This window comes from Microtus oregoni, unplaced genomic scaffold (assembly GCF_018167655.1).
Source record: "Microtus oregoni isolate MIOR12 unplaced genomic scaffold, Mior012 000003F_ref0000135, whole genome shotgun sequence".
NCBI lineage: Eukaryota > Metazoa > Chordata > Mammalia > Rodentia > Cricetidae > Microtus > Microtus oregoni.
Window position 1 is genome coordinate 31294269 of NW_024543062.1, and position 23746 is coordinate 31318014.

At 52.8% G+C, this 23746-nt stretch overlaps 1 protein-coding gene across 1 annotated transcript in view; it reads left to right on the plus strand.

The window, feature by feature from the left end:
* Trpv4 (transient receptor potential cation channel subfamily V member 4) overlaps nt 1–18650 on the plus strand; it is a 37337-nt gene extending 18687 nt beyond the window's left edge. Inside the window, exons 4-16 of the mRNA XM_041648701.1 lie at nt 4755–4907; nt 5761–5901; nt 6533–6831; nt 9046–9225; nt 9494–9652; nt 9874–9966; nt 10393–10466; nt 11455–11620; nt 11823–11889; nt 13261–13577; nt 15454–15581; nt 17429–17550; nt 18051–18650. Of these exons, the coding sequence (XP_041504635.1) occupies nt 4755–4907; nt 5761–5901; nt 6533–6831; nt 9046–9225; nt 9494–9652; nt 9874–9966; nt 10393–10466; nt 11455–11620; nt 11823–11889; nt 13261–13577; nt 15454–15581; nt 17429–17550; nt 18051–18208 (2057 nt within the window). The 3' untranslated portion in view covers nt 18209–18650. The remainder of the gene's footprint in view (nt 1–4754; nt 4908–5760; nt 5902–6532; nt 6832–9045; nt 9226–9493; nt 9653–9873; nt 9967–10392; nt 10467–11454; nt 11621–11822; nt 11890–13260; nt 13578–15453; nt 15582–17428; nt 17551–18050) is intronic.
* Nucleotides 18651–23746: the final 5096 nt, after the last annotated feature.

Consider the following 23746-nt stretch of genomic DNA (forward strand, 5'->3'; position numbering starts at 1 on the left):
ATACCTGCAGGCCAGAAGAGGGCTTCAGATCCCATTATAGACAGTTCTGAGTCACAATGTGGTTGCTGGGAATTGAACTTAGGATCTCTGGAAGAGTTGCCAATGCTCTTAACTGCTATGGCATCTCTCCATCCCCGGGACCTGATTCTTACAAGGTTACAATTCCTTCCAGATTTTTGTGTCCGTCCATTGAGAACTACTGGGTTCTTCCAAATCTCTGTGCCCATTTTTTGAGAACTACTGGGTTCTACAAAGTACAGTGATGCCCGATCCTGTGGTGCATGCCGGCTTGGAGTTGTGAGAGGCCACAGAGTATGTTGATGGCACCTGTCGGTCACATATTCCTCTCCTGTGCACCCCACACGTCAGGCAAAGGGAATGTTCTAGTGAACAGATCTGGTGCAAGGCCACTGTCCAGGGCTTTGGGCAGGACAGAGTCCCAAGGAGCTGGTCCACCAAGATACTGGCTTCTTCTGGGCTTGGGACTGAGGTGGGGGACTCTTAGCCCAGATTGAAACCCCTAGACAGTATCAGTGTGGATTTGGGTGGGGCCTTGGCTGGGCCTGAGGTTGTAGTGTTGAGGACAGGGGACACCAGCAGAGCTTTAGGGCTCTCTTACTAAGAACAAACTCTGTCTAGGCTTTTGGTACTGGCTTTTGTATTCATCATTCATGGTCCACAGCAGCACCCCCAGATTGTTCAAGCTTCAGGCGTCACAAAACCTGGCTCCTCCTCTGCGTGTTTTTCTGGCTGGAGGTTGATGAGCTCATCCGATTTTCAGGGTGGAATCTCTGTTCCCACGCCCTGCCCCCAATTTGGGTAGTTTCACAATCTCCTGTTTGTCAATGGGCAATTTAAGGTCCCTGGCTCCAGCAGGCGCCATAGCCAGAGACGTCCACCTGGTGGTCAGCTGAGGAATTGCTTCTTCTCTAGCAGGGCTTAGACTCAGATTCTCCATAACCACAGGAGGAGCGTGTGGAAGCCCAGGCCTAGGACCTGGTTCTCCATTGCCCTTGTGCCGGCTGTGATGTGGGATTACTCGAGGTGCCTGGGTGGCCCCTTTAGAGGGTTCTTAGTGATTCAACAAGATGCCATCGGGCACCGATGAAGTACCAGGCACCGGGCTGATGCAGGGAGAGAGGTGAGGGCTAGGGGTAGGGTGGGGCTGAAATGAGGAACCTAGGAGCAAGGCAGAGAACAGCCCTGGTCTCAGGTGCCTCTCAGGCTTCCAGGTGGGACAGCCACAGAAATAAGTACCCGGTTAAAACCGTAAAAACGTTTCTACAAGAGGTTGTACTGGAATATTAGAGCCAGTGAGGGGAAACCCAGGAGGGTTTCCTGGAGGATGTGAACCCCTGAACGAAGTCTGAATGAGTTGCACCAGCTGTGTAAAGGGAGGGAGGAGCATTTCAGAGTGGGGGGCAGTGAAGTGATGGTCAGTACAAAGACCCGGTGGCCCACCATGATCTCTGGGGTGACAAGTGGGTGAAGGAGGACCTCAGAGGCCAGTCACACCAGGGGAGTATCTTGGGCTTGTGAGAGGCAGTGCCTGGTTCTGGTGATGGTTACAGAGATGACAGTCAGTCAAAGGGTGTGAAAAAATAGGTAAAACAGACACAGTGGGGCAGGTGTGGGGAGAAGGGAGGTGCTGAGGATCTTGGCTGGATGGGAACATTCTCAGAGACTGGGACTCTAGGGCTGGGGCGGGACCTGGGTTGCCATGGATAAAACAGGGGATCGACACTACCCTTAGGCCAGAGATTGGGGGTACATCTGCACAGCCCCCAGGGCTTTGGCCAGCATTCAGTGCAGCCCCTACTGGATGCCCATGGGAAACAAATCACTGATGCATTTGACAGACAGCTAGCTGGTGTTATCCCGGGTCAGCTGCCCAGGTGACAGGAGAGAGCAGCTGGAGAGAAAGGCTGTCAGGTAGCTCAGTCCTGGGGTCGGGCTGGAAGTTTCCCAGGCTTCCAGCTCTTCCTGCAGCTGGGGAGGTGGTCCTACACTCTTTCCCACAGGAGACCTAGTGCAGCATAGCTATGTATGGAGGGCTCATTGCTACCCAGGGTCCTACTCATCACAATGTTGGTTGATTCATTGGTGTTCCTTTGATTGCCATCAAACTAGAGGGGAAGCCAAGACTTCCACTCTGAGGTGCCAGCCTGCAGAGCTGGCCCTCATCCCATGTTGTCACATCTTGAATCCATTTTCCAGGCCTGATTGGTGGTAGGGGGGGGGGATTTGCTTTTTATGATTGTCTGGAGAAAGATGCTAGTTCCTATAGCCAAACACATCAAGTGAGGGATAGAAACTTGGAATAGGGTGTTGGTGATGCAGCGGGAGGTGACAGGCACCTGGCAGACTGACCCCCCAAAGAAGTTGGACAGTTACGGAAAACGTTTACACTAACTGCATCTGTGGGACCCCCCAGACATTCCATCCCACTTAAGATGTCACATCCTCTGCATATTCCATCCACACTTTTGGGAGCATTGTGGCTCTTCCCTTCCCTCTAGGACACTAGTGTAAATGCTCTGTGGGACAGGAAACCCACGGGTGGGCACGTGCTGTTTGGTATGTCTGCTTTCAGAGCTTATTCAAGGGGAGACACTCGGTAGTGTAAGTACCTGCTGTGCAAACACAAGAGCCTGGGTTCAGATCTCCAGAATCCACAGAAAGAGCCAGGCAAGATGGCACATTTGGGATCCCAGCTCTGGGGAGGGGGAAACGGGCAGATTTTCCTGATCCAGTGAGAGACCCTGCCTCAGAAGTGGGAGAGAGTGATGAAGGGAGCACCCAATGCCGACCTCTGGTCACCGTGCAGGTGTGAGCACTCAGTGCCGACCTCTGGCCACCATGTAGGTGTGAGCACTCAGTGCCGACCTCTGGCCACCATGCAGGTGGGAGCACCCAGTGCCGACCTCTGGTCACCATGCAGGTGTGAGCACCCAGTGCCGACCTCTGGCCACAGTGCACGTGTGAGCACCCAGTGCCGACCTCTGGCCACAGTGCACGTGTGAGCACCCAGTGCCGACCTCTGGCCACAGTGCAGGTGGGAGCACCCAGTGCCGACCTCTGGCCACGGTGCAGGTGTGAGCACCCAGTGCCGACCTCTGCCCACAGTGCAGGTGTGAGTACATGTATACTTAGAAATGAAGGGGGAGGGAAATAGAGGGATGGAGATAGGCTCTGCTGGGTCCCGTGGTGAAGCTGGATGGTTGGAGCTGGGCATGGTGACTCACGCCTTTAATCCCAGCCCTCAGGAGGCTGAGGCAGGCAGATCTCTCAGTTCAAAGCCAGCCTGTTCTATGTAGTGAGTTCCAGGATAGCCTGAGCTATATAGTGAGGCCCTGCCTCAAGGAGACAGAGACAGAGACCCACATGGGAGCACCGGACAGAAATCTCAAGGTCCAAATCAGGAGCAGAAGGAGACGGAGCACGAGCAAGGAACTCAGGACCACGAGGGGTGCACCCACACACTGAGACAATGGGGATGTTCTATCGGGAACTCACCAAGGCCAGCTGGCCTAGGTCTGAAAAAGCATGGAATAAATCCAGAATAGCTGAACATAGCGGACAATGAGGAATACTGAGAACTCAAGAACAGTCGCAGTGGGTTTTGATCCTACTGCACGTACTGGCTTTGTGGGAGCCTAGGCAGTTTGGATGCTCACCTTACGAGACCTGGATAGAGGTAGGCAGTCCTTGGGCTTCCCACAGGTCAGGGAACCCTGATTGCTCTTCGAGCAGATGAGGGAGGGGGACTTGATCGGGGGAGGGGGAGGGAAATGGGAAGCGGTTGCGGGGAGGAGGCAGAAATCCTTAATAAATAAATAAATTAAAAAAAAATAAAAATAAAAAAAAACAATAACAAAAACCAACAAAAAGATGGATGGCTGACCTTTTTTTAACATACACACACACTCCTACATGCGCGGAGTGTCTCTGTATCCCCACCTGGTTGGTCTTTTTTTTTTTTTTTTTCGAGACAGGGTTTCTCTGTGGTTTTGGAGCCTGTCCTGGAACTAGCTCTTGTAGACCAGGCTGGTCTCGAACTCACAGAGATCCGCCTGCCTCTGCCTCTCAAGTGCTGGGATTAAAGGCGTGCGCCACCACCACCTGCACCTGGTTGGTCTTTAGCTCTCTATTTTCAATGCCCTTTCCAACATTCCTTCTGTGGACTGGAGAGATGGCTCAGTGGTTAGAGCATTTGCTGCTCTTGCCAAGGACCTGGGTTCAGTTCCCAGCACCCACATGGTGCCTCACAACCATCTGTAACTTCAGTTTTAGGAACTCTGATGCCCGCTTCGACCATCCATGGGCACTGCATGTACATGGTGCACAGACATACATGCAGGCAGCACACCCATATGCATGATATAAAAAAATTAAAAACTTCCCTCAAGTGCAGGGTATAGTGGCACACACCTGTAATCCAGCACTCTGGAAGCTGAGGCAAGATGGAGTGTTCAAGACCAGCCTGGGCTTCATAATGAGACCCTGCGTCAAAGAGAAATCTCCCCAAATAATATTAAGTACACGCCAGTCTATAGGCTGTGGCCTCCTCTATGTCAGTGTGTATCTATTTCTGTAAGTTCATGGGCACCTGAGTGCCATGAGAGATGGGCACTGTGTCCTCATCAAGCAGGCAGAAGGCATCTCAGAGACATGGGATAGCTAGGCCCAGGATCCTGCCGCTGCCCTAGATTCACAGCCGGGCTCTGAGCCATTTCCTGCCCCTCTACCCCCAGAGCCATCCACGGGGAAGACCTGCCTGCCCAAGGCGCTGCTGAACCTGAGCAATGGCCGCAATGACACCATCCCAGTGTTGCTGGACATCGCAGAGCGGACCGGCAACATGCGCGAGTTCATCAACTCGCCCTTCAGGGACATCTACTACCGAGGTGGGTCACTGAACGGACAAGGGAATGACGAGTGAGGGGCAGCAGCCAGCCCCTTGCCCTTCGCTATTCTGAATTTCAAATTGAGGGATTGCGAGAGTCTGAGTCTCCGGGATGCAGTACCCCATTGCTATCTGATGCCCATGACCTAGGAAACTGAACCCTAGAGGCTGTGGAGTTGGACACCTAGGCCACTGGAGGCTCCACAGCACACCATGTTGAGCCAGAGGTTCCAGGAGGCAAAAGTGTCATGTGCATAAGTTCCCTGCTCCCCAATTCGGAGAGCCTAGGAACAAAAGCTGACATTTACTAAGATTGCAAAATATCAGCAAAGTCTGTGAAGTTCATGGGTGCCGGGGTAAGCGGGCCAGCTAACCTTGCTCTGACCTCCAGGGTTTATTTGGCTAACCCAGTGGCTGGGTGGGCATTCCTTTTTCCCCCCACTATGCCATGGGCATCTTTCCCAGGCGGTGTACACCATCAGTGGCCCTCGAGAAGCTCACGTTCCTGCTGGACTCTGATAGAACCCACAAAGATCGTGCATCTTACAGCGAGCAGTCAAAATTCTGAGGCTCAGAGGGCATCGCGCCCTCCGGGATTAGAGTCTGTGTCTCTGAGTTTTTGCCCTTGGCGCCCAGAAATCATTTTTCCTGTGATCCTAAAAGTCTGCTTTAGCATACAGCAAGCACTGGCCGTCATGCACCCCAAATCCCACGACAGCCTTTCCGTGATTGCTGGCCAAGGCTTGGCCTTGAGGTCCCTAGCCCAGTTTCCACACCTGGTAGTCCACTCTGTAGCCCTCAGCAGGCGTGGCTGGACCCCTGCCATGCCAGAGCCTGGCTTCCTTTCTCCCCAGGTCAGACCTCCCTGCATATCGCTATTGAACGGCGTTGCAAACACTACGTGGAGCTGCTGGTGGCCCAGGGAGCCGACGTGCATGCCCAGGCCCGAGGGCGCTTCTTCCAGCCCAAGGATGAGGGTGGCTACTTCTACTTTGGTGAGCAGTGGAGACTAAGGGTGGGAGACTAGGGACAGGTTGGTGTCTGCAGCCCTGGTGACTCTCCACACACTCAGAGCTGAGCTACCACAGGTCCTGGCCCACCCTGTGGTATACATCCCCCAGGCCATGCCTCAGAGTGGGAACTCTGCAGAGGGTTCAGACAGGACCTGGGTTCAAATCCTCACCTTGCTTCCCCCTGGGCACATGACTAACTGCATGAAACTCAGTTTTCCCGTCCATAGCTGTAGGACTGTGGCGGACTGTCAGCACCAGCACCCTAATATGCAAGTATCTTTTGGTCTGACTAACACCATACGACGAGTGGGATGTCACAGTCCATACTGCCAGCTTGTTGCCACAATTAAACCAATGAAATACTCTGAACATCACCCTGCTAACGCCACACATGACAAGGGACTCAGAGCCAAAATTCCACAAAAATCCTGCCACCAGGAGTCCACATAGCTTCCAGATTGCACGGGCCATGTCCCCAGATAGCCAACCCCTGCCTCTCCTGCAGCCACCATGAGAAGCCCCAGGCCCACACAGTTGTGTGGAGCAGGTGGTGGCATCTGTCCCCATCCCTAGCGTGGTCCCCTGTATTGACCCCCAGTTTCCTTGGCCCCAGGAGAGCTGCCCTTGTCCCTGGCAGCCTGCACCAACCAGCCACACATTGTCAACTACTTAACGGAGAACCCGCACAAGAAAGCAGACATGAGGCGGCAGGACTCGCGAGGCAACACAGTGCTGCACGCATTGGTGGCCATTGCCGACAACACCCGCGAGAACACCAAGTTTGTCACCAAGATGTATGACCTCTTGCTTCTCAAGTGTTCCCGCCTCTTCCCTGACAGCAACCTGGAGACTGTGCTCAACAATGACGGCCTTTCTCCCCTCATGATGGCTGCCAAGACGGGCAAGATCGGAGTGAGTGGGCCCAGCTCCCCCTGGGGCTACTACTGGCATTTATGACCTCCATATCTGTTGAATGGAGCTGCGGGCCTGCTTTTCATCCAGCCCGGCTCCCACACGGCTAGCTTTACACCAGAAATAACAACACACAAATTGTATTTTTTTAAACACTGCTTGGCCCATTAACTCTAGCCCTTACAGGCTAATTCTCATATCCCGATCAACACATCTCTAATAATCTGTGTAGTATCAGTCTTACCGGGAAAGATTCGGCATGTCTGACCTGGCAGCTTGCTTCTTGGCGTCTGCCCGGGAGAGGGGAGCATGGCCTCTGAGCTCACTTCCTCTTCCTCCCAGCATTCTGTTCTGTTTACTCCTCCCACCTATGTTTTAACCTATGAGGCCAAGCAGTTTCTTTATTACTTAACCAATGACCTTCTTCCATCACATATCCATCTCTGCAGGCCCACTCCAGGAAGTAGGCATGGCGTCTCCAGAAGTTGATATGGCTCCCTAACATCCACTCAGGCTCCTCAGCTTTATCTAGACCCACTAAGTCATCCCCACTGGTTGCTCCTTGCCCCAGCCCTGCCAGGCAGGATAAATCACTGATGTAAACTGAGTCCCAGCCTCCGGCATGCTGCCTCCTTCAGCTGGGCCCTCTCCTCTCACGGCACCCTGGAGAGATTCCTAGCCTCAGCACTGTGGATGCTGTGTGTGCTAGCCTCGGTACTGTGGGTGCTGTGTGTGAGGTTGGAGAGATTCTTAGCTGCGGCACTGTGGGTGCTGTGTGTGAGGTTGGTCTGTACCCTCTGTGTGTTGTGGGTCGTCCTGGCGTTGATCTGCTGATGCCACTAGCACCCCTGCCACGCACTGTGACAGTCAGATTGTCTATAGACACTGCTGGACTGTCCCTTGGGAGGCACCATTGCTTGCAGTTAGGAACCAAGCTGTGGTTTTCAGTGCTTCCTGGGGGGGGGGGGGCTCAGGACCCACTCCACCCTGCCCTCTGTGTGCCTCATTTTCCTTTTCTGGTGGAGTGTTGCTATGACAGTTCAAAGAGGCACATGCAGCTTTTAGTGAAGAACTGAGGGGGTGGCAAGTGCTCAGGAAGCCGGATAGGACTAACCACGGGGCAGCTTGAAACTCCTGTGACTTGGGAGGGTGTGGCAGAAGAATTGGAAGTTCAAGACCAGCCTCAGTACAGAACAAGTTCAAGGACAACTCGAGTAACTTAGGGAGGCTGCGTCTCAGTGGTAGAAGACTTGTCTAGCACATGCAAGGTGCGGGGTTCTACCCCAGCATTGAAAGTCTGTCTGTCTGTCCGTCTACCTATCTATCTACTTACCTACCCACTTATCTGTCATCAATCATCTATTATCTATGTCTCTATTGATCATCTGTCTATTATCTATCTATCATTTGTCTATCATCTATTACCTATGTCTCAGTTTATCAGCCATTTATCTTTCTGTGTGTCTATCCATCATGATTTATCACTCATCTCTCTACTATTCTCTCAGTTAGGGTTTGTATTGCTGTGAAGAGACACCATGACCACAGCAACTTTTGAAAAGGAAGGCATTTAGTTAGGTGGCTTACATTTTCAGAGGTTTTGTTCCTTGTCCTCACAGTGTGACATGGTGGTGTGCAGGCAGACAAGGTGCTGGAGAAGTAACCGAGTGTCCTACATCTTGACTTGCAGGCAACAGGAAGTGATCTGTATCACTGGGCATGGCTTGAGCATGTATGAGTCTTTAAAGCCCGCCCCCACAGTGACACTTCCTTCAACAAGGCCATACTTACTCTCACAAAGCCATACCTCCTAGTAGTGACACTGCCTTTGGGAGCTATTTCTTTTCAAACCACCACAGTCATCTATGTCTCTATCAATCATCTATCACCTGCCAATCTATCAATCATCTACCACCTGTCAATCTATCAATCATAGTCTATCATGTTTAACATCTATGTCTGTATATACCAATCATCTGTCTTCTATATGTTTAGCTATCATCTATGTTCCCATCAAATGTCTGTCTACCATCTATCTATTATCAATCTATCAGCTATTTATCTACCTATCTATTATCTATCTATCATGAATCTGTCTATCTATGTCTCTGTGTATCAATCATCTGTTTATCACCTATCATACATGTCAGTCAATCTATCATACATGTCTCTACCAGTCATGGGTCTGTCTGAGAGCAAATGTTCCCTCTGTAGGTTTTTCAGCACATTATCCGGCGGGAGGTGACAGATGAGGACACGCGTCACCTGTCCCGCAAGTTCAAGGACTGGGCCTACGGGCCTGTTTATTCTTCTCTCTACGACCTGTCCTCCCTGGATACGTGCGGGGAGGAGGTGTCCGTGCTGGAGATCCTGGTCTACAACAGCAAGATTGAGGTGGGTGCCGGGGCTGGGAGGGAGGCCAGGATCAGGGGCTGCGGGATAGATGTTCTTTAAGGAATGTCTGGTTCTGTGGTGCTATAGAATATGAAGGAAGGGTAAGTTGAGGCAGACTGTGCAGAACCTGAGTGCTGAGGCCACCGGATTTCCTGTAGCTGGAGAATGGATTAGGGGTGAAGGTGAGGATGGAGGAAAGCCGTGCTGTGGTGAGCCTGCCTGAATCCCTAGCCTAGAAAGGCAGCTGTGCCGCCCCCACCTTTCACAGAACCGCCACGAGATGCTGGCTGTGGAGCCCATCAACGAACTGCTGAGGGACAAGTGGCGCAAGTTCGGGGCCGTGTCCTTCTACATCAACGTGGTCTCCTACCTGAGCGCCATGGTCATCTTCACCCTCACGGCCTACTACCAGCCACTGGAAGGCACGGTGAGTGCTGGCTCGGGGGCCGACGGGCAGGAGCCGCCCGGGACAAGCCTCTGTGGAGGGGACTGAAGAAGGCTTGGGGTGGGGAGGAAGATGTCCAGGCACTGAGGTGGCTCTGAGACAGGAGAGGAAGATGCTGAGGACCCAGATGTTTGGGGTGGGGGAGCATCTGGATGGGGCCAGATGTTGAGAGCAGATGAGGACCTTCTGCACCCCGCCCTCAGCCACCCTACCCTTACCGTACTACGGTGGATTACCTGAGGCTGGCTGGTGAGATCATCACACTCTTCACGGGAGTCCTGTTCTTCTTCACCAGTGTGAGTGCTTGGCCCAGGGCCATCTGCCTGCCCAGTCCTCCTTTCCCTCTGTCCTCTCCTCCCTCCTCCTCATCCCTCTCCTCCTCTCCTCCCTCCTCCCTCTCCTCCTCTCCCTCCTCTTCTCCCTCTTCCTTTCCCTCCTCCTCTTCCCTCTCCTCTTCCTCCTCTTATCTCTCCTCCTTTCCTTCCTCCTTTCCCCCTCCTCTTCCTCCTCTTCTCCCCCCTTTCTGCCTCCTCCTCTCCCTCCTCTCTCCTCCTCTCCCTCCTCCTTCTCCAACCTAGGTTCTCTTTTCTCTCTTCCCTGCTTCAGCAGCTGAGCCCATGGTCTCTTTCCTTCACTCTGCCTCCTTCTCTGCTATCTCTTCCTCCTCCTCCCCTCATTCTTTCTGGCTCTACTCCTGTCACTGGCTGTTTCTTCTCTTCCAGATCAAAGACTTGTTCATGAAGAAATGCCCTGGAGTGAATTCTCTCTTCGTTGATGGCTCCTTCCAGTTGCTCTAGTGAGTAGAGCTGCCAGGGCAGAAGCTTCTGGGTGAGGATGGTCATCCACATAGTGGGGAGAGGTGACACTATTAGGAGTGATTTGTCCAGCAAGATGGCCGTATGCAAAAGGCTGGGCAAGACCAAGGGCTTTACTATACCATGGAGAGAAAGCATTTTGACCTCTTATTCCAGTAATTGAATGCTAGTGTCTGCTGGTATAAAGAATTGTAATACTGTCTCTTTTTAGTAGGGAGAAGTGTTGCAATTGATTAGTGATGTCTGCCCAGGTCAGAGCGTATGGAGATCACTGTATGTGTGCTACATCTTTTCCATTTCCTTTAGAATTAGAAAACAATAACATTTAGCCATGAAATCTCCACAGAACTTGGGATCAATCAATCAATCTTTCTTCTTTTTAAAATAATTTTCTTTTAATTATTTCATGTGTGCACACATGGACACACACACACACAGGAGTCAGAGGGGCACCAGATCACCTGGAGCTGGAGTTAAAGGCAGTGTGAGCTGCCTGATCTAGGTGCTGGGAATGAAACACAGGTCCTCTATAAGAACAGTATGTGCTCTTAACCCCTGAGCCATCGCTTCAGCCCTCTGAATCTTTCTTAACAATTCCAAAGGCATGACTTTGGGGTCCTGTAGGACCTCAGAACCAGTGTCTCAAGCCAGATGGTGGTGTTTCACGCCTTTAATTCCAGCACTCAGGAGGCAGCGGCAGGCAAATCTCAGGGAGCTCTAGGCCAGCCTGGTCTACAGAGTGAGTTCCAGGACAGCCAGGGCTACATAATAGAAAGACCCTGTCTCAGGGAAGAAAAATCAAGCTGTATGGTTGACTGAATGCCAAGATGTCAGGTACCCCCGTACTCTGTTGGGGTCTTGAAGCCATTGGGACTTCTCGGTGCCCCAAAGGGCTTGAGAATGAGCCCCCTCCTCAGTCTCATTGTCCCTTCCCCGTTTCTGCCTCTCCCTACCTCCACTGCCCTATAGCTTCATCTACTCCGTGTTGGTGGTCGTCTCTGCAGCCCTCTACTTGGCTGGGATCGAGGCCTACCTGGCTGTGATGGTCTTTGCTCTGACTCTGGGCTGGATGAATGCCCTCTACTTCACCCGAGGGCTGAAGCTGACGGGCACCTACAGCATCATGATCCAGAAGGTTTGGGCAGGGACCCTCTGCAGTCACAGTGTGCCTGTTTTGTGGCCCATAGACCTGAGGACGGGGCACTAGGGGACAGTGGGCCTGCTCTGGCCGAGGCCAGGACAGAGTGGGGTTTGGAGAAAGAGGTGGGACAGGGGCGTGGAGAGTTGAGAACCCTGGGTGTTCCCTTTCCTCTACATCATCCCACCCCTCCCATTAGATCCTCTTCAAAGATCTCTTCCGGTTCCTGCTGGTCTACCTGCTCTTCATGATTGGCTATGCTTCAGGTGAGTGTGAGGGTGCGGGGGTGGGGGTGAGTAGGCCTAAAAGGGAAACCATCATAGACGAGGACAAGAGGTGTCCTTGCTTGAGATCCCCAGGTGTGGCCAAGGTCAGCCAAGCTGCATTCTCCCCTATCAGCAAAAGCCTTCATCATCCCAGTACAGATGAGCAGTCTCAGGCCAGAGAAGCCACATAAGCTACATGTGTTCAAAAACTACAAAATGCAGGGCCAGCGAGATGCCTCAGTGGGCAAAGGGGCTGTCACGCCTGATGACCTGAGTTTGATCCGTGGACCCACAGAGTGGAAGGGAGCACTTGACTTTCAGCCGTCGTTCTCTCACCCCCATGTGTGCCATGGCGTGTGGATGCCCTGACCCCCACATAGGCACAGCCAAATAAATGAGTGTAATGAAAACTGCAGAAGTGGCTATCTCTGTGAGCAAACTAGAGCTGAAACTGAGAGGTCAGGTTAGGGTAGGCTAGGTCATAGGCCATATATGGCACAAACAGCACACATTCTCATGCTACTCGTGTTTGTGCCCAAAGCAGACATTGCTAATGGATCACAGAGTGGTTTTTTTCTGTTGTGCTTAGATCAGGTCCCAGAACCCTTAACACACACTGTTTAAGCATTCAGCTATGCAGTTTGATTGCTTTGGTCTGTGAGTTGCAGAGTGTTGGCCCCATGCTTGAGATGAAGGCAGTGTGGCTTCCTACAGCCTGGTGAATGCAGGGCCGCAGCTTCCCTGCCCTGGCTGGCTTAAGGGTAGCATAGCTGGTTGCTGCTAAACCTCCAGAGCTCCATCTGGTCTTAGCAGGTAAAGATGGCACCAAGAACAACTTGGGATATGTGCAGGCATAAGGACCCGCACAGAGTAGAGCCTCTGGGACAGTGAGACAGTTGTGATCAGCCTTGGGCTTCACCTCTGGATGGCGTGGGGGGGGGGGGGGAGAGGGGCCTGTGTGGAGTCTGTCCCTAGGAGTGCTTCCAAATATGCAAGTGACAGACTGCACAGGGCTTCTAGGGACAGATGGGGTAGGGCCACCCTTGCCCTAGGCACCGTAGGATGTAGCTGCATCCCTGACTCCACCCACTCAATGCCAGCATAGCCACCCTCCCATCTCTTGTAACTACGGATGATCCTGTCTCCAGAAGTCACCACATGTGCCCCGAGAGATGATGAAGGATGGGTAGCTCCAGCCTCCGTTCTGAAACCCCCCAACTCCTCAGAGAGTTTGGGGGTGAGCAGAGGTGCCCCCGAGGCTCCACGTGTGCTTGCTGACTTGGCTTCCTCCTGGCTGACCTGACACTAGTGCTCGCCCCTCCCATCTCTCCGGTGGGAATCCCCTCTCAGCCGTGCGTGTCCCTCCCACAGCCCTGGTCACCCTCCTGAATCCGTGCACCAACATGAAGGTGTGTGACGAGGACCAGAGCAACTGCACGGTGCCCACATACCCCGCGTGCCGCGACAGCGAGACCTTCAGTGCTTTCCTGCTGGACCTCTTCAAACTCACCATTGGCATGGGCGACCTGGAGATGCTGAGCAGTGCCAAGTACCCCGTGGTCTTCATCCTCCTGCTGGTCACGTACATCATCCTCACCTTCGTGCTTCTGCTAAACATGCTGATCGCCCTCATGGGCGAGACGGTGGGCCAGGTGTCCAAGGAGAGCAAGCACATCTGGAAGCTGCAGGTGAGACATGCATGGACGTTCCTCACCTCCCATGCATGCACAGGCAGGTAGGGCCGCTGCCCGTGTCTTAGAATTGCTTCATTTTTTCCCTCAATTTAATTCTCTCCATTGCAACTGTGGTCCAGCTCAGGGGACCCAGCTGGCTTCATTCAGCATGAAGTCACGATGTCTGCCAGCACAGGGCATGCTCAGAGAGTGCCTTCCATTTTCAGTCACTGTGACATAAATCCCGAAGCAGAACCACTTATAAAGGTTCATTTGGCTCATGGTTTTGGAGGCCGAGAAGTTCAAGAATGGTGCTGTATCTGCCAAGAGTGCCATCCTGCTGTGGTGGGCGACTTGGCCCATGAGACAGAGCTGGTCTCACAGCTTGAGTCTGTCTTCCAGTACTGCCTCATGGGGGCTCTGCTTAGGCCGCATCTGATCCTAATTGTTGACTGCACCGAATCAAATCCCATCAACATAGGAACTCCTGAGGGATACACCGAAGCCACAGCAGACAGCAGGGGCATTTTAACGGGTTTGTGCTGAGTCTCTGCTGAGCCTTGATTCAAAAGATAGCTGAGGGTAAAGTGTTTGCCGTAAAACAAATTAAAGGACCTAAGTTCAGATCCCCAACCCATTTTGTAAAGCTGGGTATGGGAGCACTATAATCCTGTGCTTTCATGGCAGGATGGGAGGCTGGGATGGGAAAATCCCTGGAGGCAGGCAAGCTAGCCTGGGATGCAGACAGCAGACACGAGACCCTGTCTCAAACAAGATGGGAGCCAATGCAGCACCGTAGGTCCTTTGACCTGACATGCCTTCATGCCTTGGCACACTTGTGGCCGCACCCCATCCGCATGAACAAAGTGGTCATGGCGCCCCCTTGTGGAGGACTCAGCATTCTCCTGGTGGCTTTTCTCTGCTCACATGAAAATGCTGGCCCATTGCTCAGGGATGTAAAAGCCTGTGGCAGGAGAGCTGTTCCCTGCCGGAGTTCTTTGGGATTCTGGAAATCAGGGACTCCGGGGCCATGCACATCCACAAACCTGGAAATTCACAGTGACTATTAAGGTCACCCCCAACCTGGTCACCCTTCGGATCTAAGTGTGAGAGACTCCATATGGCTCTGCTCCTAGCTTTCCCATGTGGCCGCTTCTCTGAGCCCAGGTCTCCCTAGACCACCTTATTTTCATGTAAAAGTGAAGCAACTCCCCCACCCCCTTTAAGCCCTAGCTCCTGTCCCTTCTGTGAAGGTCTGGGGCCCAGGCCATGGCAGCCCTCCTCCCTGCCTGGCAGTCTAGGGTGAGCAGGAGGTACTGCACCTACAGGAGAGGCCCCTGCTACTCCTCAGACCCCAGAGAGCAGCCACTGCTGCTGTGACATGGACATGGTCCTGGCCTCTCTGCCTTGGGTCTCTTTGCTCTTCTCCCACAGGGTCCTCTGGGAAAATGGGTTTATGGAGGTGTTCAAGGCAGGAGGCGCCTGAGGCTGGCGCTCTGCCCACCTAGCTCAGCCATTCAGAAGAACTATTGTTTCAGCTGGGCAATGGTTGCAATGCCTTTAATCCTGCAGGCAGAGGCAGGCGGATCTCTGAGTAAGAGGCCAGCCTGGTCTACAGAGCAAGTTCCGGGACAGCCAGGGCTACACAGAGAAACCCTGTCTCCAAAGCAACAACAACAAAGATCCGTTGTTTAAAATCATGCACGGTGGTGCATGCCTCCCAGAATTTGGGAGGTGAAGGCCAGCCTTAGCTACACAGGAAGTTTGAGGCTAGCTTGGGCTACATGAGGCCTGCCCTAAAGGAAAAAGGAGTTTATTTGGCTCATGGTTGCTGTGAACCAGGCGCCTGCTGGGGCAGTTTACCCACACACCCATGTCCTTCCTCCGGTAGTGGGCCACCACGATCCTGGATATTGAGCGTTCCTTCCCCGTGTTCCTGAGGAAGGCATTCCGCTCCGGAGAGATGGTGACTGTGGGCAAGAGCTCAGACGGCACTCCAGACCGGAGATGGTGCTTCAGGTGAGGCTGGGAGAGATGGCCCCAGAGGGACCGGCCCCAGAGGGACCAGCTCCAGAGGGACGGGCTCCTACCATGTGCTTCTGGGTTTCCAACCCATTGCAACCTGAGGCTCTGAGGTTCTAGAATTCAGTCCTTCAGGAGGGGCTTGGTCTCTCAGCCTAAGTTCATTCGACTGTGAGGTGGGCACAGTGGGGCACCACCTCCTTGGGCACCTAGAACTTGTAAGGTGGGCACAGTGGGGCACCACCTCCTTGGGCACCTAGAACCTGTAAGGTGGGCACAGTGGGGCACCACCTCCTTGGGTACCTACAACTTGTGAGGTGGGCACAATGGGGCACCGCCTCCTTGGGCACCTAGAACTTCCAGCTGGCATCCTGTTGGGATGTTCGTATGCCCAGAGGCTCCATGCCCCCCTGGGGGGCTGGCGGAAATGGAAGGGGCTCATCCGGGTGCATTATGCTCTGTCTGCTGCCTGTGGCTGAGGTTGTGTTATGTCTGAAATGGGGAGGCTGAGGGAACACCAGCTTGGGGGCTTGGGACCCCCAACTCATCTGCAGAGTGACCCATATTCCTGATGCCTTTACTCAGTTAGAAGGTAAAGTATTCCGTGACAAGGGCTTACCAGCCAGCACAGAGGCTAGCACGCCCCCGGGAGCGAGGCCCTGTCACTTTGCTCATCTGTGAGATGGGGTGTAACAGCGCCCCCTCCAGAGATCTTCAGAAGAGGAACCCCACATCACACGCCTCGTCAGTTTATAGTAACTGCAAATGCAGCTCCCTTGCTGGGTCTCATTGTGAGCCATTGCTCCACAAATAGAGGCTGTGGGGAAAGAAAAACACAACTTACACTGGACCAGTTTGTTCCAAGAGACTATCACCAGACTTTACCGATGTCCTAATAAAAGGAGGAAACTGTGTCAAGGAATGTTTGCAAGTAAGGAATGAATAGAGAGAGTATGGTATATCCATACACAGGAATATTATTTAGTCATTAAAAAGACTGAGGTTCTAATCCATGCCAGAGCATGGATGAACCTTAAAAGCAGTGCTAAATCAGTGGTTGTCAACCTTCCTGACGCTGCCACCCTTTAGTACAGTTCCTCATGTCGTGCTGACCCAACCATAAAACTATTTTCCTTGCTACTTCATAACTGTAATTTTGCTACTGTTAGGAATCATAATGTGGATATTTGATTTTGTGACCCCCAAAGAGGTCACAGGTTGAGAACCACTTCCTAAATTGAAGAAGCCAGATGTAAAAAGCCATGAGGCCTATGGTTCCATTTATATTTCTAGAAATTGCCAGGACAAGCACACCGTAGCGATGGATGCCACAGGAGCAGGGCAGGGGAAATAGGGAGCTATGGTGCGTGAGTGCTGAGGAGTCTGGGAAACTGGTGACAGCTGCCCAGCCCTGCAGATACAGGTGATAGGGCTATGGGCTAGAAAGGGACTGGGGGGGGGGGCATGCTGGGAAGTGCTATATCAGGGAGGTGACACGGGGTTGGTGACAGGAAACAGTATTTGCAGGCTATAGTGATATTTTATTTATGATCTAACAAATAAAGCTTGCCTGAAGATCAGAGTGCAAAGCCAGCCTCTCTAGTCAGCCATACAGGCCAGGCAGTGCTGGCCCACACCTTTAATCCTGGCACTAGAGAGGAATATAAGCCTGGATGAGACAGGAACTCGTTCCCTTTTCAGCCTGAAGATTTCACAGAGGTAAGAGCTCTCTCATGGCTTGACTGCTTTGCTTTTGTGGTCTTCAGGTTGAACCCCTGTATCTGTCTCTGGGTTTTTATTATTCGTGCTACAGCAGGCTCCCCCAAACTGCTTCTCTCTGCCAGGGTGGATGAGGTGAACTGGTCTCACTGGAACCAGAACTTGGGCATTATTAACGAGGATCCAGGCAAGAGTGAGGTCTACCAGTACTATGGCTTCTCGCACACCGTGGGGCGCCTCCGCAGGGGTGAGTGTGGCTTTGAGGGGGGGGGCCTGGGCTGTTCCTTCCCCCACATTCTCCTGAGCAGGTCTGTCTAGAGAACAGGGAGGTGGGAGGGGCCGCCAGGGGGTCCCCTGCTGCATTGGATGGTGCCTTTGCAATTCCAGCCCCAAGCCCTCTCTGTTCCATGATGCCAGATGGGGTGGGTTCAGGGTGACAGGAGATCCTAGGCAGCCTCATAGTGGGGAAGTTTTTTGGTTTTTTTTTTTTTAATTAAGCCTTAAAAGCAAGACACACTGGTGTAGAGGGCATGCCTCAAGGCATTCTGACCCAGTCTTCAATCTTTGTTCCTCCATGTATTGCGGTGTGCTCCTGGGCAGATATCTTGACCACTCTGAATCCATTTTCACCTCTGTAAAATGCATATGATAATATCCTCCTTCCTGCAGGGTGCCCAGTACTCCGTGGGGCTCAACGCCTGCACAAGCTGATCATCAGCCCTTTTGCTCTCTGTATTCTCTGTCTAGATCGCTGGTCCTCAGTGGTGCCCCGCGTGGTGGAGCTGAACAAGAACACTAGCCCAGACGAGGTGGTGGTGCCCCTGGACAACCTCGGGAACCCCAACTGTGACGGCCACCAGCAGGGTTATACCCCCAAGTGGAGGACAGAGGATGCTCCGCTCTAGGGGCTGTTCCCGGGCCTAGCCTTGGCCTCGCTCCTGTCTACTGTCTGCCTGCATTTCTGCATTTGTCCCATGTCTTCCCACACCCACTTGTGACCCCAGAGGTGAGGGCCTATGGATGCTCTGGGAGGCCCCAGGACCCTCTGGTCTCCACCAAGGCTTCTGCCCTCAGCTCTGCCCCTCCCCATATGGGGGATGGGACTCCTGGCCACCTGTTCACTCCCATGGAGTCATCTAAGCCCCTCAGAGCCCCTCTACTTGCAGGGCTCAGGCCCCCTGGCCCTCTTGTGCCTTATTTATTGCTCTCCTCAGGAAAATGGCGTGGCAGGATGCCACCCACAGCTGAAACCCCGCTGGGCTGAAGCTCATGCAGGGATACTGCAGCCAAGCCCTGACCTGCTAGCCCTGGCTAGGGTGGGCCTTCCACACTTTGTAGAGATCAAGGCCGCTGGCGCTCAATAAACGTTTGTTTATTCATGGTGGAGATGGTGGCAGTAAGGACGGAAGTGGGAGAGTGACAGGCACAGTGACACCAAGGTGGGAGGACTAAAACCCTGTGGGTGAGAACCAGGCACAAAGTGTTGGCGGCAAGGAAAAGACTGGTGGTGTGAACACAGTGGAGGTGGAGGAGGTGGTGGGTGTGATCCCGGTGGAGATGGGGTGGAGATAGAGGAGGTGGTGGGTGTGATCCCAGTGAAGATGAGGTGAAGATGGAGGAATTGGTGGGTGTGATCATGGTGAAGGAGCAGGTGGTGGGTGTGATCCCGGTGGAGATGGGGTGGAGATGGAGGAGGTGGTGGGTGTGATCCCGGTGGAGATGGAGGAGGTGGTGGGTGTGATCCCGGTGGAGATGGAGGAGGTGGTGGGTGTGATCCCGGTGAAAGAGCAGGTGGTGGGTGTGATCCCGGTAGAGATGGAGGAGGTGGTGGGTATGATCCCGGTGGAGATGGAGGAGGTGGTGGGTGTGATCCCAGTGAAGGAGGAGCTGGTGGGTGTGATCCCAGTGAAGGAGGAGCTGGTGGGTGTGATCCCGGTGAAGGCAGTATTTGAGAGACAGGTAGGGATGGAACAGTTAGTGGGCGGCAGAGATGAGGGAAGGAGTGTGATGCTGTGGAGAGTCACAGCGCCGGTCAGGGAGGAGACACTGGTGGGGACAGGGATGCTGGTGTGGGAGTAGCATGGAACAGTGCTGGTGGGACACAAGGAAAGGCCCCCATACACCTGTGGACTCTCTACAGAGCTGGTGATATCGCCTCCGACCTCTGACCTCCCCAGCTCAGGTCCCACTCTGGCCAGTGCCCCCCATCCCTCCCTGAGGCATCCACAGAATCATGGGTGTCTGGGGTAGCTGCAGTGGACAGAGTCCCGGGCTCAGGGCACACTGGCTTTTCCCCTCTACTAACCTAGACCATGGCATCTTGTGCTGGAGAGGGGCATGTCCTCTCTGAGCGTCCATGTCCTTGTTGTTGGAGGAGGCAGATGATGGCAGAGGAAAGGGTGAGGGTGAGGAGGAAGCTAGACCTTCACCATCCTTCCTGATGGCCCAGTTCTCCCTCTGTGTTGGGGCCAGGAGCCTGTGGTTGCCCAGCCTCCCAGGGTGCCTTGCTGCCATATTCCACATCAGCACCCAGAGAGGGCGGCTACTTAGCATTCCCAACAGGAGTCCCAGAAACCACTGAAGGGACTTTGGGTGCCATGCCAGGCCCGAGCCCATCTTGTGATCAGGAGACAGGGTGACCAACCTGACTGAGCCTCCCCAGGACCACAGGATAGCGGCCGGAAGGGCCAGGTGTCTTCCCCTTAGGCTGGGTATGGGGAGAAGGAGCTGGGCCAAGCAAGGCACTGAGCAGGAAGGGGCTTCCTGATCAGCATTGCTTAACTCTGGCTGAGGTGGAAATACCTGTGGTCACAAACCCAACTTCTAAGCTTGCTCTTCAGGTGGTCACAAAACAAGATGGCACCTGGCTATTCCCTGAAGATGCATGCTGGAGACATGGGAGGGGGGAGTGTCTATCTTGGAAGCTCCTGATTTGGGACAGTGAGGTTGGAAACATGGGAGAATGTTCCAGAAGGCTCTCCCTTCAGAGCAGAGAACTGGGCTCTAGCCTTGCCTCAGGAATTTTCAGAGTCCTGGGGGCATTTGCACAAGCCTCAGTTTCCCAGGCTGAGGGATGAGTGGATAAACAGTGTGCTATAGCTGTGTCATGGAATCTAATTTAGCCACTAAAAGGGATGAAGATGCGGTGATTCTTTAAGATTCCCCAAATAGACAGGGTTGTGGTTGTAGTGGTCACACAATTGTGTGGTTCACATAGCCAGTCAACAGAAAAACGAGTATTTATCGTCCCATGCAGCAGAAATCACTCTGATGCTACCGAATTCCAGGGCTGATCTATTAAGAGCCTGGTTCTACCACTCATGGAGGTTTTCAGTTTCAGCTACATGTGAGGCCCTCTGGGCTGTGCAGGCTTTTTCCACAGGGACACAGTGTGCCCTGGAACCAGGCACCTCCAGAAGGCACAAGGGGATGGCTCTGCCTCTGTCTCGTCAACCCACGCCATAGACCCCTCTAGCCTAGCCTCTGCCCTCAGACCATTGACCACGGTTGTGTCGTGTCTAATGCTTCAGCCAATCAACAGACAAGAAGCAGGAACTATCTAAAGGTAGAGGAAAACAAGGAGGAAGTGATCCCCTAGCAGGTTAGAGCTGTGTGAGAAAGGAGGATGAGAGAATCCAGGAGGCTTCGCAAGCATCTGCTATGGTTCGTTCCCCCCCCCCCCCCCCACATATCCTGGCTCTGCCTTAAGCAATGTCACCAAGAAAGGCTGTTGTTCGCCCCCTTTGGATATCAGTGTGGCAATTTCTCAGAAAATTAGAAAACAACCTTCCTTAAGACCCAGTAATACCACTTTTGGGTATATATCCAAAGGATGCTCAACCATGCCACAAGGACATGTGCTCAACTATGTTCATAACAGCTTTGTTTGTCATAGCCAGAACCTGGAAACAACCTAAATGCCCCTCAATCGAAGAATGGGTAAGAAAAATGTGTTCATTTATACAATGGAGTACTACACAGCAGAAAAAAAGAACATCTTGAATTTTGCAGGCAAATGGATGGAGCTAGAAAACATTATTTTGAGTGAGGTAACCCAGGCCCAGAAAGACAATTATAGTCACTCATAAGTGGTTTTCAAACATAAAGTAAAGAAAACCAGCCTACAAATCACAATCCCAGAGAACCTAGACAACAAAGAGGACCCTAAGAGTTATACATGGATCTAATCTCCAAGGGAAGTAGAAAAAGACAAGATCTCCTGAGTAAATTGGGAGCATGGGGACCTTGGGAGAGGGTTGAAGGGGACAGGAGAGGCAGGAAGGGGAGCAGAGAAAAATGTAGAGCTCAATAAAAATAAATTAAAAAATAAGATGGAGGGCTGGAGAGATGGCTCAGTGATTAAGAGCATTGCCTGCTCTTCCAAAGGTCCTGAGTTCAGTTCCCGGCAACCACATGGTGGCTCACAACCATCTGTAAAGAGGTCTGGTGCCCTCTTCTGGCCTGCAGACATGCACACAGACAGAATATTGTATGCATAATAAATAAATATATATAAAAAAATAAGATGGAAAAAAAAGAAAGAAAGGCTGTGGTTCATTGGAGAGCATTAAAAGGTCATGCTTTAGCCAGGTATGGGGACACAAAGCTTCAGAGGCAGGGGCAGATGGATCTCTGTGAGTTCAAGGCCAGCCTGGTCTGCATAGCAAGTCCCAGGCCAGCCAGAGCTGCATAGTGAGACTGTCTCAAAATGAACAAGAATTTAAGCTTACATAATGAATTCAAGGCAACCATGGGCTACATGAGATCCTGTCTACAGAGAAAATAAAGCAATGTCTTTGGTTTTCAGTCTCAGGCTACCCCCACCCCCAAACTATCCCCCTTCTCCCAGTGGAAGCACCCTGGCTCCTTCAGCCCCTCCCTCCAGCAGCCATGATCCTCTCTGTGGCCTGTTCTCCACTGACCCTGGGGTCAGTGCCTGCCTGACTGGTCACCACATGGGGTCCCACAGCTTGTAAATGACTGAAGGTCAGAGTTTGCCTGAGCACCGTCCCGACTTGAGCTGGTTCCACTTACAATGGTCAGACTTGACAATGGTGGGCAAGGGCTCCACTTGCGGCCAGGGCCATGCTGTGAACTTTGACTTTTTTTCCCCCTGTGCCAGTGATCTCTGGGACAGTATTTCTGAGAAAAAGCCAAAACTCCCACGGTGAGCATTGCTGTGTCACCAAGCTGGGGTACTCCGAGAATCTGCTATTTCACTTGGAATACCCAACCTATGGGGACCCGTCCTGGCACAGTTGGGCAGTGATGTCACAATGAATCTCATAATTCATGATCCCAGCCCGAGGCCTGAGGCCTAGCCCATCTCCTCTAGTGTTCTTGAACCCAGGACCTCGAGCATGGTAGGCAAACACTCCGCCACCGAGCCACACACCAACCTTCCTTCCATGCTTCGAACAAAGCATAGGGTGTTTTGCTCAGGGGCACACAACTACCCCGCAAGTGCAGACCTACAGCGACATCCCACCCCACATGCACTCCTGCATCCCCAGTGGCCCACGCCACAGGGGACTCCAGTGTTTCTCATGGAATCTATAATGGCGCAATCCTCCTTTCGTTAACAGGAACAGGCCCCTCAAGGCTTCTTTGTCACCCCATTTAAATCTTGTGGGGAATCTTACAAAGTTGGCACTCTTTAAAATTTTTCTTAATTTTTTATGTATATGGGTGCTTTGCCTGCATGTAGCTGCATGCAGTGCATGCAGAGGCCAGAAGAGGGCGCAGATTCCTTGGAACTGTCGTGAGCCGACTTACGTACGGGTCACAACAGGTCGGCTAGGACTTAGGACCATTGAGCCATCTCTCCAGCCCCTTTTTAATTAAAATTGTTACCTTTGTTTTCGTGTGCGTAGGCGCACACATGCCATGGCACAGGTGCGGAGCTCAGAAGACAGTGGTCATTTCTCTCTCTCTGCTATGCATGCCGGGGACTGAATTCAGACCATCAATCTTGGTGGCAAGCATCCCTGCATGCTGAGCCATCTCACTGGCCAAGCCTTAGCACTCCCCACGAGTAGTAGACATACGTTTTCTGCTGTGTGGGACAAACATCTGAGAACAACCTGGTGATTGAGTCCTGCTGGTTTGCCCAGCTCGGGCTGGCCGTGAACACAGCACCGTAACTCAGCCTCCCAGCTGGAGGGGTCACAGTCCTTCACCACCTGGCCAGGCTCATAAATAGGTCCATATGACTGAAAATGACCATGAATCCTGGCTTCAGGCATGGCTGGATCCAGGGACTCAGCTGAGGTACTCACCACCCTGTCTTTTGGGCCTCAGCCCAGCTTGTGGGTTTTGTCCCAGGACGGCTTTCCCAAGGTGTTGGCCCAGGTTTCCAGCTTCAGCCACCATTCCAGCCACAGACCCAGGGCTGCCTCTTACCGGGCTGGCTCAGGACATGTGTCCATTCCTGAGCCAATCTC